This window comes from Oncorhynchus tshawytscha, linkage group LG08 (assembly GCF_018296145.1).
Source record: "Oncorhynchus tshawytscha isolate Ot180627B linkage group LG08, Otsh_v2.0, whole genome shotgun sequence".
NCBI classification, from domain to species: Eukaryota; Metazoa; Chordata; class Actinopteri; order Salmoniformes; family Salmonidae; genus Oncorhynchus; species Oncorhynchus tshawytscha.
The window spans coordinates 23,949,976-23,969,798 of NC_056436.1; the positions used below are offsets into that span (position 1 = coordinate 23,949,976).

The window sequence follows — 19,823 nt, forward strand, 5'->3', positions numbered from 1 at the left end:
CTCACAAAATAAGAAACATCTTAAATCAAATCCTTTTGACAATATCCAGGGTGCCAGCTCAGCAGTAGAGTAGTAAGAATAGATGACTCATCGCTATGGGAGTGAGACCCACCACACAGAACCATTTACATTTTAGCAGACACTTATCCAGAGCGACATATGATGACTTCTGCATTATGACTAGGGACAGGAGCTTTTGTGGATGGACAAACTAACATACAATGTTAATAGATTGATATTCAAGCTAGTGTGTTCATTTTGGGTAGAAATAAAACTGAGGTCAAACCAGACATATTTGATCAACATCCAGGCCTTGACACTTTGGACAGTGAACCAGACCACGGTGTGATGGTCCACAAATGAACTGGACCACAGTTGACCGCAGTAAACTGTTGATAGAACGCTGGTCAACTACACCAGAGGACAGAGCCTGGGAACTGACCTTACACCGCTCCTTCTATACATCTCCATCCATCCCTATCAGTTACTCGCTCCCTCCCTCGTCCTCTATGCAGCTTCCCCATAGGCCCACTTCAGGGCAGGGCCGACCTACAACACAGTGACAGACTGAGCAGCAGTCTCTATAGAACCAGGCAAAGCCAACGCTGAGCAGAGTGAAGAGGCCAAGTGAAGCAGGCCAGCCAACGCTGAGCAGAGTGAAGAGGCCAAGTGAAGCAGGCCAGCCAGCTCTGAGCAGAGTGAAGAGGCTAAGTGAAGCAGGCCAGCCAGCTCTGAGCAGAGTGAAGAGGCCAAGTGAAGCAGGCCAGCCAACGCTGAGCAGAGTGAAGAGGCCAAGTGAAGCAGGCCAGCCAGCTCTGAGCAGAGTGAAGAGGCTAAGTGAAGCAGCAGGACTGACAAACACTAACTGCTCCTCTAGACCGTCCCATTGGTCAGAACAGACTGCTCCTCTAGACCGCCCCATTGGTCAGAACCTGGTAGAGACTAAGGCCTCTAACACCTCAGGCTGCCAGGTCAGTTCCCAGTCAGTCAGTTATGTACAAGTCAGATGTGATGGCCAACATTTCCTGGCGGTCCTCCTTGGTGGAATGGAAGAGGCTTCAGCTTGCTGTGAGTGCTTGAGGATCCTATAACAATCACGCTCTCGGTGTGCAACACCTCCACTGTAAACTAAATCAGCACGAGGGAAACAAATCCCTTATCGAAGAGAACAGAATGTAACCAAACATTTAGACCAGAACCAGGGAGTGTCTTTCCTCTTATATCAAGAGGTCACTAGCTATAATAATAGTGCATCAACCCGATTCATTTAACAAACCACCAGTAGGCTTAAGCAGTCCCCTTCCTTACACCCGTGTGTAGCGCCCATACTGGGCTTCCCTCTGCAGACAGACAGGGTGGCAGATATGCACGCCAACATTTCTGCTGCGGACTGTGATCGCCGTCTCTCCTGAGGCAGACAAGCCGCACAACCGTGTCATGGTTGACACCTAGTCTGTCACCCACTATAGATCAGTTTTACACACCTGGCCCAGGTCTGTCCTCTTGGGCAATATGGGGTAGTAGCACTACTGGCACACAATGCCAGCTTTATAAAGAAATCAGGGAAAAACATTTACTAGACTGGCTCAGAGTATGAAGGATAAACATGCTTTTTCACCATCCAAGTTATGAAATAGTCTCCCCTTCAATGACTGAGACAAGCCAAATAAACAACATTGTGCAGGACCACAAAGCCGCCAGTGACTTATTGATAGTACTAAGACAGTTAGAAAGCTGGAGCAGAGTGAAGGGGTCATTTTTCTATGACGTTCTGATGAGTCTCACTGCCTGCACCATCTAGATGGACTGTCTGTGGGCTTGGCTGACTGGCCTCTAGCCAGCTGCTGTGGACATGGGAGAAAAACAGCAGTGCGGTAATAATTTGATTGATCCCCCTCTCGAAATGTGTGTGTGATTCACATGGCTAGAGACTCCAGCTCTGTTACGCATCTGGTAAAGGGGGAAAGAGAGAGGAAGGGAGCGAGAGAAGAGAATGAGAAGTAGAGAGCGAAAGAAAGAATGTGTTCAGATAGTGTGCTTTGTTTGTGACGGGAAAAAAAGATGGAGGGAAAGACAGACAGAACTCCCCTGTGGTGAAGGACTGAACTTGGTCTGCACCAGGAAACAGCTACTGCATGACCGAAGACAACAAAAAAATCCCCTGCCTCCAAATCAATCATTATGAGGAAAGCAAGAGAGGGGGAAACAGACAAGAGTGAGAGTCAGTCTGAATGGTCAGTGTCTTGTACAGCTGCAAAGATAATACATCTCTATACCCGCTCCCCCTGTCTGCAGTGTCAGCCAGTTGGAAAGGCCTCCAGTCTTCCCTTCTTGGCCCTGCTTATTCCTCATTTCATTCCCCATGCTGTGCAGCACTCTGTCAGTCACACACTCACAGGAAATTATTCAACTGAAAGTTCCCCAGATAATGAAAAATAAAATAGTTCCAGAAGAGGTCTCCATAAAGAATGATATGATTGAAAACTTCCAGAGAAAGATGCACTGCATGTACCTCCCCAGCCACCGTAGGTTATGCGCCAAGTCAGCCAAGAGCAATTTGTCCTGAATTTCTCAAAAATGAAAAACAGATTTGTGGCAGAGGTAGACGCATTCCTAATGAGGACTGTACAGCAGAGGTAGACGCATTCCTAATGAGGACTGTACAGCAGAGGTGGGGGGAGGGTTCTGCTATTAGCCCTTTTCCTTTAGTTATTCAGCCATCTCTGAATAAGAGTCACCCAGTTTATTTATACTCTTAACAAATGTTATTTGTCCTTTCTCATTTCAAAGAAAAGGAATTCATAGAGGGCCTCTTTTTGCCTTTCTAAATAAAAAACAAGGTTTCAGTGCTACCTGGAAGAGCCAACCATAACAGTAAAACAGCCATAACTCTTTCTGAACAAAGGCCAGAAAGTGCCTGATGGAGGTTTCATATAGAAATCCTCACCTGCAGCTGCTGTCTTCATTTGAGACAGAGGGCTCTGGTTGGATCCGACATGGAGGAGTGACCGAGATCGGTGTTACAAGGTCAGGAAGGCATTAGGCTCCGATGTTTGACCTCTAACATTAGCTGACAGGGCCATAGGGCAGAGATATGGATAGAGGAAGGCTGTCTGCTGACCGCCCATTGGTCGTCAGGGGGCAGAGCCTTGAGGGCTAAATCTAGACAGTAGTGTGTGTGTGTGTGTGTGTGTGTGTGGAGACAATATCCATCCCTGAATGTTTGAGTCATTCAGGTGCATTAGATTGATAAACTTTGTTGACTAAACAGGGTTCAGACAATTTTTCACAGCTGTAGTTCAAGGACAGGTCTAGCAGAGGCAAGGTGCCTGAACAGTCCGTGTCACCTCTCCTGACAGGGAGCGTTGATTGCTGATAGCTCAGGCTCTGTTTGATAAACAACAAAAAGCTAAAGGGAAACAAAGAGCAGCAGCAGACATGCCTGGCTCAATGGGAGGCAGAAACACTTCCACTAGTTTGCCTAAAAATATACACAGTCAGTATTATGGCAAGGTTAGAAAGAGTACATACTGTACAGCAGGGATCGTCAACTAGATTCAGCCACAGACCGAGTATTTCTTGAGCTGATGGTTTGGGGGGGGTGTATAATTGCAAATCATTTGCAGAGTGCAAGAGGCCCAAACAGTGGCGCAGGGGTCTAAGGCGTCACTACAGACCCGGGTTCGATCCCGGCCACGACCGATGAGACCCATGAGGCGACGCACAACTGGTCCAGCATCGTCCAAGTTAAGGGGGGGTTTGGCCGGCCAGGATGTCCGTCTCCCATCGCGCTCTAGCGACTCCTGAATGCTGACACGGTCGCCAGTTGTACGGTGTTTCCTCTGACACATTGGTGCGGATGGATTCCGGGTTAAGCAAGCAGTGTGTCAAGAAGCAGTGCGGCTTGGCAGGTTTGTGTTTCGGAGGACACAAGGCTCTCGACCTTCCCCTCTCCCGAGTTCGTACGGGAATTACAGCAATCACAAAATTGGGGAGAAAAAGGGCAAAAAATATATTTTTTCCACTTTAAAAAAATAAATAAAAAGCCCGAACAGATAAGTTTGACTAAAACAATTTCAAACTGTATATGATTACGTCTGTCTATTATGTGTGGGAATACTTGGGAACAGATTTCTTAAGTTAAAAATCACTTTCCTAGCATTTTTAAAAGTCTTATGTTCAACAATGTAAATGCAAAAAAATACACATTGTTTTGCTCAGAAAACTTGGGGGGACCGCAGGCCACCAGTTGGGGAACGCTGCTGTACAGGACCATTGGTAGGATAGGGGCATTATTGAGTGTTGACAAAATGACTGGTGACTTACTGAAAGTCTTGCAGATGTCAGAGACGGCCTTGAAGACGCGGTCGGAGAAGTTGACCTTGACCTTCATGTGTTTCATGTTGGGCAGCTGCAGGCGCAGCAGCTTGTGCTGGGGGGTGAAGAGGAGACGGGCGTCTGCCTGGATACCATACTTGTCCAGGGTCCAGTGGGTCTTCAGCAGCCACGTCTTCTTCTTCTCCCACCACAGGGCGTGGTCCGACCAGTCCTTCTTCACATCTGATGGAGGAAAGGAGAGGGTATTAGTTTGTCAGTCAGTGAGCAGCACAACATTTGTTTGCTTATTGCAGTGACTACAACAAATCCTGAGTCGAAACACTGGATGACAGTTTCATAACTATCAAAAGAGTTGAGGAACACAAACCTGTAATGTGTATGGAATTCACTGACTGGAATGACTCATGTACTGCCTACGGCCAAAATACTATATTCTTTCTAAACATATGACACGAACAGGCTTCATTATGATCAAACTAATTGAGACCATGCAAATGAAAGGAGAGCCTTGTATGTGTGTCACTGACAGGTTGATGTGACAACACCAAATGTGTCCCTCAAGGGCAGAGGGTCACGTTTATGACCAGGGGGGTGAGGTTGAGAGAGAGAGGGCTCCTGAGGTATTTAGATAAAGGGGGGGTGGGGAACTTAGTGAGTAGGAGGGGAAGTGTTTGAGGAGAAGGGGAAGAGTATGAAAGAGGTCTGCTGTTTGCGTGAGGGCATTTCCATCGAAAAGGACCAATGAGCACCATCATGTGAAGTTTTTGGAGCATATCAAATTGAAAGCTAAGAGTCTTTATTTTTGTGAAATGAAGCCATTTGTCATGAAGTTGGCCTGGGGGTAGGTTTATGACAGTCATAAATAGCTCTTTCCCCCTTTTTCCTCTCTCTAACTTACTGATGTTTCATTTGCAAAACCCTTGGTTAACAGAGATTCTGGGAACATCAGAAGGTGGGGGGAAATTAACTATATTCTGGTAATCCAACCAATTGAACATATGCGGTGGTACTTAATGAATATGATGTCAGTTCGGTTGTCATCGGAGACATTCTCAATGATAAGATGACAAACTCTAGAGTGGAAAGTCTACACAGAGTTATCAGATTCACATGGAATTGTTGTTCAATTTAAATGTTTAAAATATGAAATTATTCATGATGGGATGAAATGTAATTTTAGCTTCTAAAATGTGAGATTTGGGTTTTCATAAGATAGGGCTCTGCTCAATCAGTGGCCCGCCCCTGTGAAGGGACATGGGCTATAAAACTTTTCAAACACGCCCTCCTCTCCCTTCCTATATAAGCCCTTGATGACAATATAACCTCCTGTTCCGAGGACGTGAGGACGACGGTCCGATGTCAGAATGGTTCAGATAATAACTACAGAACGAAGCCAACATCAGCGTGAGCTTTGGTTGCGAATGGTATGAACTTTGAACTCTTATTCACTACAGAAGTGATACCTCCTATCCGTTGAGTTAGCAACAGCCGCTGCAAACGAGGGTTAGGAAGGAACAGACAGAGTATCCCGTCTACCACACAACAACGTTACTACAATGTATTCAATTTACCAGCAGAGACATTCTTCAAAGGACAAAGGACTCGGTTGGGCAACATGGCCTTCCATCTACCACCAACCTACTCAGAGTAAATATTTATTGCGTTTTCCGTTTCCAAATGGGCGGTAATTTAGAATGCATAAGATACTGTATTTACAATAGCACAGCTTCGCCCTTTGTTCCTCAGTCTTCCCGCTCTTTCACCCAGACCCAGCCCTTTTCTTTTGTGTAACCAGCTGTCATATCTGTTCCGCCCGCTAGGGACGTTTTCCTTTATGACGTAATTTGTAATCAAGTTATGACTTGAATATGTGTAATTCTGTGTGATTAGTTAGTTATTTAGTAAATAAATGAAACCCAATTTTGCATTGCTGATTCAACTTCTTAGCCAGGGTTCATGCAGATAACCAAGAATTTACAACTTTCAGATGAGACTGAAGTAAGATGAAGATTAATGTCGACTGTTATGGATATAAAATATTACTAGGTCTTTAAGAGTTTATTCGGAAGATAACAGCTCTATAAATATTATTTTGTGGTGCCCCAACTCTCTAGTTAATTACATTTACATGATTAGCTCAATCAGATATCATTAATTACAGAGAAATTATTTTATAGAATAGCATGTCATATCACTTAATCCGGCATGGCCAAAGACCCAGATAAAAAAAATTAAAAAATAATTTCCCCAATCTTAAAAGCAACTGAGACTAGTCAGGATCAAGGGAAAGGTGAGCGGAGCAATGTACAGAGATCCTTGATGAACACCCCAGTCTGAGATCCTGAGCAGGTTAAGGTTCAACTTCATAAGTAAAGGCTTTGATTTCTGGATTAACAGATGAAAAAGGAGTCTTCAAAAACATTACCAGAAAATGCTTAAAAGGGTATCAGAAACATATCAAAACATAATGTCTACGTGTAGGCCCCTGCCAACTAATATCAACACATATATTTAGTTTGATACATGTTTTACCTTCTGTTAGGTTTATTGCCTTATATATTTTGGTAACACAATTACATCTAATTCCTCTCCCTCACTGAGGGAGGAAAATGAAAGTAAATGGTAGACCTACCAATTAGTCAGTGATTTTACTGTTTTCAAATTTGAAGGCCTACAAGCCCACAGTCCAGCCTCTCTCAGCCCATTGCGGAGTCTGAGCACTGATGGAGGGATTGTGCGTTCCTGGTGTAAAATCGGGAAGTTGTTGCCATCCTCTACCTGTCCCACAGGTGTGGTGATCGGATGTACAAATTCTGTGCAGGTGTTGTTACACGTGGTCTGCCACGGCGAGGACGATCAGCTGTCCATCCCGTCTCCCTGTCTAAGGCGTCTCACTGTACGGACATGGCAATTTATTGCCCTGGCCACATCTGCAGTCCTCATGCCTCCTTGCAGCATGCGTGAGGCACGTTCACGCAGATGTGCAGAAACCCTGGGCATCGTTCTTTTGGCGTGTTTCAGAGTCAGTAGAAAGACCTCTTAAGTTTTTATAGCTCTGACCTTAATTGCCTACTGTCTGTAAGCGGTTAGTGTTTTACCGACTGTTCCACAGATGCATGTTCATTCATTGTTTATGGGTCATTGAACAAGCATGAGAAACGGTGTTTAAACCCTTTACAATGAAGATCTGTAAAGTTATTTGGATTTTTACTAATTATCTTTGAAAGACCAGGTCCTGAAAAAGGGATGTTTCTTTTTTTGGTGATTTTAGTTTACAGCACCTCAGATTGCAACCAAAATAAATGCTTCAGAAATCAAGTAACAGACATCAACATCAACTGTCCAGAGGAGACAGCGTGAATCAGCCCTTCATGGTTGAATTGCTGCAAAGAAACCACTACTAAAGGACACCAATAGAGGGAGACTTGCTTGTGCCAAGAAACAAGAAAAATTGACATTAAATTGGTGGAAATCTGTCCTTTGGGTGAGTCCAAATTTAAGATTTTAGGCTCCAACCGCCGTGTCTTTGTGAGACGTAGAGTAGGTGAACGGATAATCTCAGCATGTGTGGTTCCCACCGTGAAGCATGGAAGAGGAGGTGGTGTGATGGTACTTTTCTGGTGACACTGTCGGTGTTTAGAATTCAAGGCACACTTAACCAGCATGGCTACCACAGTATACTGCAGTGATACACCATCCCATCTGCTTTGCGCTTAATGGGACTATCATTTGTTTTTCAACAGGACAATGACCCAACACACCTCCAGGCTGTGTAAGGGCTATTTGGCCAAGAAGGAGAGTGATGGCGTGCTGCATCAAATGATCTGGCCTCCACAATCACACGATCTCAAACCAATTGAGATGATTTAGGATGAGTTGGACTGCAGAGTGAAGGAAAAGCAGCCAACAAGATCTCAGCATATGTGGGAACTCCTTCAAGGCAGTTGGAAAAGCCTTCCACATGGTTGAGAGAATGCCAAGAGTGTGCAAAGCTGTCATCACAGCAATATATTTTGGTTTGGTTAACACTTTTCTGGTTACTAAATGATGCCATATGTGATATTTCATAGTTTTTCGTCTTCACTATTATTCTAAAAAAAATAAAACTGTTGAATGAGTAGGTGTCCAAACTTTTGACTGGTACTGCATGTTTCACAAGTCTGGATAGCACAGTACAATACAGCGAGTAGAGCACAGTACTGAGTACAGTCCAAGACAATACAATAGTACAGTAAAGATAGTACAATATACTGTACTGAACTATACATTACTCTGCTGTGCTGTATTGTACTCCCCTGTGATGTCCAAACTTGTGAAACATGAGAATGGCATTCATATCCATAATTATGCATTTCTGTGTAGTATAGATCAGGGACCATGACTTAATTATGCTACCGTAATGCCGTTACCGGGTGTAAATCCACTTCACTTACTTTAGTTCAGTAAGAAAATTGTTTTTCAAACTCAAGAGGCCATGTCATGGCTGACACCACATTCTAGCTGCAGAGCAGATATTTAACGCAGTTGCACCTCTACAGAAATTGCTACAAAGTAGTCCGTGCAGAGAGTTGTTGAAAAACTGCATCCTTTGTTTACCGTGGAATTGCCCATATCACCGTGGGGATATCATGTTTTAAACCTCTTTGACCCAGAGTCACAGTGATCCCAGTAATACCAGAGACATGTCACAAAAATAACCTCTCACCTCCCAGTACACCGTCTGACGGGGGTTCACCACAATGAGTGTGTCCTTTGAGCGCGGTCTTCAGAAAAGGTGAAAACCCCAGGGATTTGAGGCAACCGACAGCAGCTGGTTAAGAGAGAATTACTTTGCTTTCTATTCCAAACGCAGGATTGTGATGACCTGTGTTCCCTTTGAACCTCTAACACCCCAGAAGCAGAGCAGTTTTCCTGCTAGTATACAGAGGAGATGGACAGCCTGCACTATTAACTCTGTGTGTGTGTAAGACGAGCCTGTAATCATGACAAACCCATTGGGAGTTTCTTCCCCAATAATATATATTTTTTTACGTGGATGACCAATTTACAGGCGTATCAGATGTTCCCCACAGCAATGTCATCACTCCAGCATGCAACCAGAAAGCCACCTCCCGTCGGCCATCACCCCCCCTCCCCTTCCCTCATCTCACTCCTGGACGCATTGAGTCAGTTTCTAGTGGACTAGGAGGTTGATCCAGTCGGGTTGGCCCACAGAAAACCCCCCTACATTCTTTCCATTTCTACCACTCTAATCTGTTTCCATTTAGAACACCAGATCAGTCATTGTCATCAAAGACACTTAAGATCACTCAATTCTGGTGTTTTAGAGCAGTATTATATATAGTAGGTTGGGAACCACGGGTGTGTTGTGACAGTCTAATCCCTCTTCGATCATAACGACAGCAGGTTGTGGTTAGAAAAATGGTTTTGCCCGTTTGGTGGGAAAACTCAAGACACGGGTTTAGAGCCCACCTCTGTGTAAGAAAGCAGCCATTATGACACCACAATCTGAAGGTATTGTGGTGCTCTTTAAATTTAGCATAATACATTGAGAGTATTTATTTATATTCAGGACTTGTAAAATAGCCCATTAAGATATTAGCTATCTACTACACATTGAAAGAGCAAACTACCAAGGGGGAGTCTGGAAAGACTTCATGTTCTCATCAAAATCCTAATATACTGTCATTACTCTGGTATTCAGAAAATATTCAGACCCTTTCACTTTCCACATTTTGTTACATTACAGCCTTATTATAAAATGCCCCCCCCCCCCAATCTACACACAGAACCCCATAAAAAACAGAAATATCCCATTTACATAAGTATTTAGACCCTTTACTCAGTACTTTGTTGAAGCGCCTTTGGCATCGATTACAGCCTCGAGTCTTCTTGGGTATGACGCTACAAGCTTGGCACACCTGTATTTGTAGAGTTTCTCCCATTTCTCTCTGCAGATCCTCTCAAGCTGTGTCAGGTTGGATGGGGAGTGTTACTAAACAGCTATTGTCAGGTCTCTCCAAAGATGTTCTGTCGGGTTCAAGTCCGGGCCACTCAAGGACATTGAGACTTGTCCCGAAGCCACTCCTACGTCATCTTGGCTGCGTGCTTCGGGTCGTTGTCCTGTTGAAAGGTGAACCTTTGCCCCAGTCTGAGGTCCTGAGAGCTCTGGAGCAGGTTGTCATCAAGGATCTCTGTACTTTTCTCCGTTCATCGCTCAATCATGACTAGTCTCCCTGACGCTTCCTCTGAAAAACATCCCCACAGCATGATGCTGCCACCACCATGCTTCCCTGTAGGGATGTTATTGGTCAGGTGATGAGTGACACTTGGCTATCAGGCCAAAGAGTTCAATTTGGATTTAATCAAAGCAAAGAATCTTGTTTCTCATGGTCTGAATCCTTTAGGGGTCTTGTGGCAAACTCCAAGCGGAATGTCATTTGCCTTTTACAAAGGAGTGGCTTCCGTCTGGCCACTACCATAAAGGCCTGATTGGTGATGGAGTGCTGCAGAGATCGTCCTTCTGCAAGGTTCTCCCATTACCACAGAGAAAGTCCAAAGCTCTGTCAGTGACCATCGGGTTCTTGGTCACCTCCCTGACCAAGGCCCTTCTCCCCCGATTACTCAGTTTGGCCAGGCGGCCAGCTCTAGGAAGAGTCTTGGTTGTTCCAAACTTCTATTTAAGAATGATGGAGGCCACTGGGACCGTCAATGCTGCAGAAGTGGTTTGGTACCCTTCTCCAGATCTGTGCCTCAACACAATCTTGTCTCGGAGCTCTACGGACAATTCCTTCGACCTCATGGCTTGGTTTTTGTGCTGACATTCACTGTCAACTGTGGGACCTTATATAGACTGGTAATTGTCCCTTTCCAAATCATGTCCAATCAATTGAATTTACCACAGGTGGACGCCAATCAAGTTGTAGAAAAGATGATCAATGGAAACAGGATGCAACTGAGCTCAATTCCAAGTCTAATAGAAAAGGGTCTGAATACTTATGTAAATATGTTAATTGTTTTTTGATTTAGAATACATTTGCAAAAACCTGTTTTCCGCTTTGTCAATGTGAGGTATTGTGTATAGATTGAGGAAAACAATTCAATCCATTTAAGAATGAGGCTAACGTAATCAAATGTGAAGGGGTCTGAATACTTTCTGAATGCACTGTACATCTGTAGTTATACAAGAGCACATTCAGCAAGAACCCACTTCAGCCCTCTACTCAATGCTGCCCTGCTCTGACCTCGTCAATCAATGGCCGGCTGCCATGGCAACCCCAGACCAGGTAGTGCAGTGCTTAGTCACACAGTGGCATACTGTGCTGTGTCGACAACCTTAATCCCTCTCAAGGTGAGTGACATGGGTAAATGTAGTGTGCACTGAACCCAACTACTGGCTGAGGAAAGGGATGTTAGCAGACCAAACCAATCCAGTCTGGCGAGGCAGATTAGGAGAAACTGGTGATTTACCAGGACGATAAGGGAATGTTAAAGAGAAAGCAGAATCTCAGCATAAACCTGGTTCAGATACAACAATACCATGCACTATAGTTGTACGGTGTAGGAGACTCTTATGGGGTAGTAAGATACTATTGTTAAGGATAAGTCTGTGACATGATAGGATGATGGGTGGGCAAATTGTTTGTCAAGCTGTTGCTTTGGAGAGTTTACCTATAAGGGGACACTTGACTGAAAACATTCAAACTCTGTTCAGAAGTGTGTCTGCTATTCCTTTAAGCCCAGGCTAATAGGGGTTTTCCTTTACTCTCAGACAAAACTTAATCAGTTGAAAGTATACTTAAATACAAGATATTGTATTACAACTTATTTTATTTTAAAATCAGAATATGCAAATTAGGCAAACTCTTTAAATGTGTGCTAATTTGCATATTACAAAAAACTGCTTTTACAACATATTGCTTCAAGGCAGAACGTTTTTTTAAATATTTTTTTATATTGTGATACACCAAAAATGGTCAGTTCCTCAAAATATTGTCATTTCATGGAATTAGTTAAAAAACACTATTCCCATGTACTATATATGACGGATGCATATATTAACAGATAAAAATAACATTCAAAACGACAAGCCTCTAACGTCTGACTAAGATCTAAGAACCTGTGTGTGCAATCATGTGAATGTTTTTCTGTCTTCAAAGGACGTACAAACTGCCGCATGGGGAAAACAGCTGATAAAAGAGACGGATGCAATTAAAACATACTTCCAATAAATATGACCATTTAGGTCACATTAAACTGCTGTACATATCACAAACATCAAATATATTTGTTTCAGGCAGTAGAGCATATGCTTAGAATACTAGTCTGTTGGGCAAATATGACATTATGGGCAAATTCTCACATCACTTTGTCACATACAAGGATTTTGTATGGCTATTGATGCGTGTAGAAAATTTAAAAATCAGCCATGCCTGCCCAATATGTAAGGCCATCTGAGTTGTTGCCTCTTCTTTCTTGATTGTCATAGGACCTGCACCTACGCTTGACAAACTCAAATGAAGCAGCATCAGCTCTCACAGCTCCTCTCTGATTGCTTCCAGTGTCACCAAAGTGCTGTGAAGCCACAATTTGTCCATCACATTTGAAATAGCAGTGGCTCCCTCACTAAACGTGGCTACTGCCATACTGGATGCTGCGTCAATGCGGCTTTTGCCCACAGAGGTTTTGGGGGCCTTGCGACCATAGAGTTCAGACATTCATTCTGGGTTCCTCCATGCTACATTCTTTTGAAGACGTTATCACTTGACATCCTATGATATACAGGTACCATTTTCCATGCAACCTTAATTTAAAAAATGTATGGCCACCATGGTTTTTGTGACTGGGTGGATCTTCACCTTTTTCTAGCACGAATGCACACACCTATCCCATAGTTGGAGGTGAATCGTCTAGTGGCAAGTGCCATCAAAGGATATATGAATATCTATGAGAGGATCCTCATCCTCCTTCAGCATCTCTGCTATGTCTGGGTCTATATCTGCATCCTCATCCTCCTTCAGCATCTCTGCTATGTCTGCATCCTCCTTCAGCATCTCTGCTTTGTCTGGGTCTATATCTGCATCCTCATCCTCCTTCAGCATCTCTGCCATATCTGGGTCTATCTGCATCCTCATCAGCATCTCTGCTTTGTCTGGGTCTATATCTGCATCCTCATCCAGCATCTCTGCTTTGTCTGGGTCTATATCTGCATCCTCATCCAGCATCTCTGCTTTGTCTGGGTCTATATCTGCATCCTCATCCAGCATCTCTGCTTTGTCTGGGTCTATCTGCATCCTCATTCAGCATCTCTGCATCCTCATCCAGCATCTCTGCTTTGTCTGGGTCTATATCTGCATCCTCATTCAGCATCTCTGCTATGTGTGAATACCCTCCCACTCTGTCTGCTGTATTCTCTTTGTTCTCGTTTCCTTATTAGGATGCCGGTGGGCATCAAGAAACACAAAAATCTAGAAACACAAAATCTAGAAGGGTGTCTGAATGGAGAGAGTCTCTTCCATGAATGTGGAAGAGGTCCTTCTCTTTCAATCTGTAAAGAGAAGAGAGAGTGGGGGGGAAAGGGGTCCAATGGCATCTCCCAGCTAAAAATACTGCCTGCCTGCCAGGCCTGACGCAACACAGATGAACCAGGGCGCTTAAGTAATTGGGTGCATTAAATGCAGACCCAGAGTCCTTGGGAAGAGGGTGGGAGAGGGGGATGGATGGAGGGAAGGAGTGAGAGATGTTGGAGGGGGCACTCATGTATTATGACCTTGGTGGGCACTGGTCGTAAAAAGTGTGGTGTTAGTCGGTGTGCATGTTAATTTATCAGCTTTCTGTACTGTGCGTAATTATGCGAGTCATAAAAAAACGTGCCCCCTTACAGGTAGACACTCCAAAGCAACAGCTTGACAAACAATTTCCCCACCCAAGTTCTGTCAAAGCACTTTCCATTCACTATCACGACCATGGCAGTACTAACACAAACTGTTCATAAACCAACCAAGCCCTTCCCCACTCTCAATATGTACCACAAGAACATGAGCCTCAAAATACAGCATTTCAATTTAACAGTACAACAAAATAGCGAGATAATGAGATAAAGCAACAAAAGTGGGTTGTTGTAGCATTGATAAGACGGCAGTGCTCTGAAGACATTGAACACTTTTCTCCTTTAGTCCTCTTATCCAGAGCGACTTACAGTTAAGCGCATTCATCTTAAGATTGATATGTTGTTGTCCCACCAAGCTCAGGCATAGTAAGTACACTTTTCCTCAATAAAGTACTCGTCAGCAAACTGGGACAGGGACTCAAGTATAGGATCAGGATTTTATTTGTTATGATCTACAGACATTACTCTGAACAGTCCCCAATTAGGACCGGTTGCAGATTTCATTTCTGAAGCTGGCCCTCCCTTTCTCCTCCCTCCATTCCAGGTAGAGTATCTGTAGTGTTCCCACTAGGAGAAATAAAAGGAGAAAGAGAAAGGAGGACAGGAGAGAGACAGTCGGGAAGAGAATACTGTGGAAGGACTTTGTAGAGAAGAGGTAATTATCCTGTCAAGTGATGGTAGCAGCTGTCAAGCTAGAAGTCACACTGTTACTGACAGTTTACAATGCCCATAAAAGTAAAACGTAGACATAAGAAAATGCATTTCTGACATGCCAGACATTTCAAATTTTAAAACACACATTACGAACATCAGCGTGTGTCACCTCACAAGGGTCGAAGCCGAGCAGCAAAAACATTCACATGAACATAGTCAAACAAGCTCAATCACCTCCTCCTCCCCCCATTCTGTGTCTTCTGAGTGATGCAACCCGAACTGACCCTCACTACATTATATTACAACTTAAATAGTTTAAAAGAACAGCAACAGTCATGTCTGTAGAAAAAAAGAAGCCCTAAACAGAGGCCCAGTGATGCCCATTGAACACAATGGCATTGAAGTAACTGAATCGTCCTACAGTCCAACTATAGTTAAATGGTTATTCTGCCTCTAGAGAAACATTACTGCTCTATTCCTGACAGCTCTCTAATGAATTAAGCCTGACCAAGACAACCTAGTCACACACACACACACACACACACACACACACACACACACACACGATATTCAAAGCAAAAAACATTCATGCACACCATCTTCTCACAAACATTTGTAGTTGGCTGTTATCATTACAACCTACTTGAGGTTGGTCACGTTGCACGGCGTGCATTTCCCTGGCGACTGCCTTCTCAGAGGCTGCGGTGCGAGGAGAGCAGTGTGTTATCACACATGGCTGTCCTCCCCTCAGCCTCCAGCTGACCAACTCCTATTAGAAATACTGACTAGAGCTGGGACAATAAACCGAAAATGATCAACACAGACCAAACAGACTACTTACAGCACATTCGGGAAGTACAGACACCCTCACTAAGTGCACATTTTGTTACGTGACAGCCTTTTTCTAAAATGTATTAAATCAATTGTTTCCCTCAATCTACACAACACCCCATAAGTGAAAACAGGGTTAGACATTTTTTGCAAATACAGTAAAAAAATAAAAAGCAGAAGTACCTTATTTACATACACTACTGGTGAAAAGTTTTAGAACACTTACTCATTTAAGGATTTTCCTGTATTGTCAACATTGTAGAATAATAGTAGACATCAAACTATGAAATAACAGATATGGAATCATGTAGTAACCAAAAAGTGTTTAACCAATAAATAAATATATAAATATATATATATATATATATATGAGATTCTTCAAATAGCCGCCCTTTGCCTTGATGACCGCTTTGCACACTCTTGGCATTCTCTCAACCAGCGTCACCTGGAATGTTTATCCAACAGTATTGAAGGAGTTCCCACATATGCTGAGCACTTCTTGGCTGCTTTTCCTTCACTCTGTGGTCCGACTCATCCCAAACCATCTCAATTTGGTTGAGGTCGGGGGATTGTGGAGGGCGGGTCATCTGATGAGGCACTCCATCACTCTCCTTTTTGGTCAAATAGCCCTTACACAGCCTGGAGGTGTGTTGGGTCATTGTCCAGTTGAAAAACAAGTGACAGTCCCACTAAGCACAAACCAGATGGGATGGCGTATCGCTGCAGAATGCTGTGGTACCATGCTGGTTAAGTGTGCCTTGAATTCTAAATAAGTCATTTACAGTGTCACCAGCAAAGCACCCCACACCATAACACCTCAATGCTGCACGGTGGGAAATACACATGAGGAGATCATCCATTCACCCACTCCGCATCTCACAAAAGACGCAGATTTGGACTCGTCAGACCAAAGGACACATTTCCACTGGTCTAATGTCCATTGCTCATGTTTCTTGGCCCAAGCAAGTCTCTTATTATTGGTGTACTTTAGTAGTTTCATTGCAGCAATTCGATCATGAAGGCCTGATTCACACAGTCTCCTCTGAACAGTTGATATTGAGATGTCTCCGTTACTTGAACTCTGAAGCATTTATTCAGACTGCAATTTCTGAGGCTGGTAACTAATGAACTTATCCTCTGCAGCAGAGGAAACTCTAATGAACTTATCCTCTGCAGCAGAGGTAACTCGGAGTCTTCAATTCCTTCCAAACTTTTGACTTGTACTGTGTGTGTAATATATATATATTTTTTTTTACCTTTAATTCACTAGGCAAGTCAGTTAAGAACAAATTATTATTTTCAAATGACGGCCTGAGAACAGTGGGTTAACTGCCTTGTTCAGGAGCAGAACAGATTTTTACCTTGTCAGCTCAGGGATTTGATTTTGTAACCTTTCGGTTACTAGTCCAACGCTCTAACCACTATTTGCTCTAACAGACACCAGCAATTCGATACTGTAATTTTATTGCAATTAGATCTTCCAAACATATTTCTCATTTTATGTCAATTGGAGAAGAACAAGAGAGCCATGAGAAAATGTTTCAGTCATGGATAGGGCTGTGGCGACCAGTGAATGTCAAGCAACTACCTGCCGGTCTCACTGTAATTGATCGTTAATTAACATATCATTTAGCATCTCCTGGCTTCCAGACATGGCCTACAAGCCACTGATACAGACCTTTAGAACATCTACATTTAAAAAAAAGTCTAATAAATCCATGTAATATAGCCTAAACCATCACAATATGTCCATGATTTATTTTAGACAGGTCTAAAGAAACATGAAGACAAATTTAGTCTATTTCAAAAGAACAGAATAGCATACTCGGAGTTGTCCTTATGTTAGGTCCTGATCAAGATATGCCATTTAGCAGACAATATTTGCTGTTAATTCCGTGGCATTATTTTATAGTATGAAGAACACAATTGAACATGTCCTTTCTATTGTATTCAGCCATGTTCTCCAAAACGATTTAAGTGAGCACATGCGGCTATTGTGTTGAGCATTAATAAAGAAACAGGTACTCCTATATTCGTCATTTAGAGATATTAATGTAACTTTAGTTGTGATACAAATGTTGGGCTATAAGTTTAGATTTTATAATACATTCTAAGGCTGCATGATGTGACTAATGATGATTTGAAAAAAAGTCACATGACAGGTATGAGATCTGCTTTGCTTTTTGCACAGGCTGTACACACTTGTCTCATTCACAATTTGACAAGCACTTGATAAATGTCTTGCAACTGGGAAATTCATCCCTTTTGTGTCGCCATAATGCCCCCTAAAAAAAAAATCCACGCCTTTTGCACCCAGTGACCGCTGTGCCCATGGGCTGAATATAATAATTATAATTCCCTTCTCCTGGCTGCTCACGTGATCGGGTCCTTCTGACAGGCTACAAGTGAAGACTATGCGCGTGCTTATCCAATTCCGAGGAGCATATTGAAGATATTGGAACTATCCACATGTACTTTTCTTCATCAGCCAACAAGATGAGTAGGCCTAAAAAACAGCAAAAGCACTAGCCTATATCAATCTACTATCACCCATAGTACAAAAGTTGACCCATCCTGTGCAAGAAATAAATATTCCAAAACATAGTCTGGGACAGTTGTGGGATGCGATGTATTAAGTTTGGGATAAAATAAACAGTTCTAAGCAATGAGCCTGATGCAACAGATGAAAGTTTAGCAACATTTTAAGCTAAACAATTAGGCCATTTCTTTACATTATAAGCTCAGTAATGCACACATGTTCCATTATCAAGTGGCAGTAAATGTGATTACTGTTGTAATGCTTTTATTATAAAAGGTGCATTTTTATGGTGAAAATGATCTTCCACAAACTTCAAATTCACACGCTGCTTATGTATGCCAGATAATCTGCTTTACAACGGGTGTAGAGCCTAATGTGCTTCATTTTGAGAAGTTATTTGGCCACTTTAGTTGTGATACAAACCTCATCAAAACATAGACCTATGGGCTAGGCTACATGTGGCGTGTGACTATGATTTGAAAAAAAAAAAAAGGTATGCTGTGTTTGCCTCACACTGGGCATCATTCACATATTCACAAGTGATGGGTGACAATATTAGCCCATCACACTATTCTTGATTTAACAATGGTTTTACATATACTAAATAATGTGAGATGTTTTTATTTATGTAGAATGGACCATTATCCTGCACGTGTCTCAAAACATCTATGTACTTAAATAGCGAATGGAGGTCGCTTTTCACGGGGTTCATTTTCATGCCAGCCAGGTAGGCTGTACTCCTGTTGTATAGAGACACAATGTGCTTAATATTAGGAAAGTTGAGAAATATAGTAGTCCTAGCCTATAGAAAGCTGATGGGATCCTCTTTTTAAGGGTTCATCACTGTTTTCTCACGCAACTGCGTCGCCAATAGAAATGTTGCGCAACATGAGCTCTCATGGTGTTTGACTTGATTTTTCATTACATTGACATGGATGTCAGAGTGATTAGTGGGACAAGAGTGCTGAGTACCAGGCAGTTAGCAATTTTGGTAGGTTACTAATAACCAACAGTGTCAGAGCTTGGAAAAAGCCAAATTACTGTGACTAAACCATCACGTGGAATTTGACTGTCGTCATGACTTGTGACCGCCGATGTGGCGGTAATACGGTCACCACACAGCCCTAGTTATGGAAATAAAAAGGTGTTGAAAACAAATTGGCTCCATATTTAAAAAAATAAGATGGAGAACAAGCTATGAAGGAAAAAAACTGGGAGTTTTGATGCAGGCACAGCCAACTAGCACAAAAATAATATTGAGAGTCAAAACGATATATAATATCCCGATATGTACCTGTAGCCCCCCCCCAAATCACTGAATGCAGTTAAACCCTTCAGGAAACCCCTACAGTATAGTCTATAAAATGATGTGTGCCTCTATGAAGTCATTGGGAATCTTCAGACAGTCACGAATGTGATTGGCCTATGCACAATTCACTACACAAGCATCTCGGTCACAGACATGAAGTCGTAACAACTCAGAGAGACGTGAGGGAAAAATGCTATCTTCTCCGGTCCTAAAGCCTAGGGTATTTTCCAAGTTGCTTATATCGGTTTCATTGGTTCTGATAT

The 19,823-nt window shown here is 42.9% G+C and overlaps 1 protein-coding gene across 12 annotated transcripts in view; it reads right to left on the reverse strand.

The window, feature by feature from the left end:
• The window catches only part of LOC112256772 (fermitin family homolog 2), an 80,379-nt gene that overhangs the window by 45,921 nt on the left and 14,635 nt on the right, over positions 1-19,823 (reverse strand). For all 12 annotated transcript variants that reach the window (XM_024430259.2, XM_042325348.1, XM_024430265.2 and 9 more), the window contains one exon: positions 4,327-4,560. In XM_024430259.2, coding sequence (XP_024286027.1) covers positions 4,327-4,560 — 234 coding nt within the window. The remainder of the gene's footprint in view (positions 1-4,326; positions 4,561-19,823) is intronic.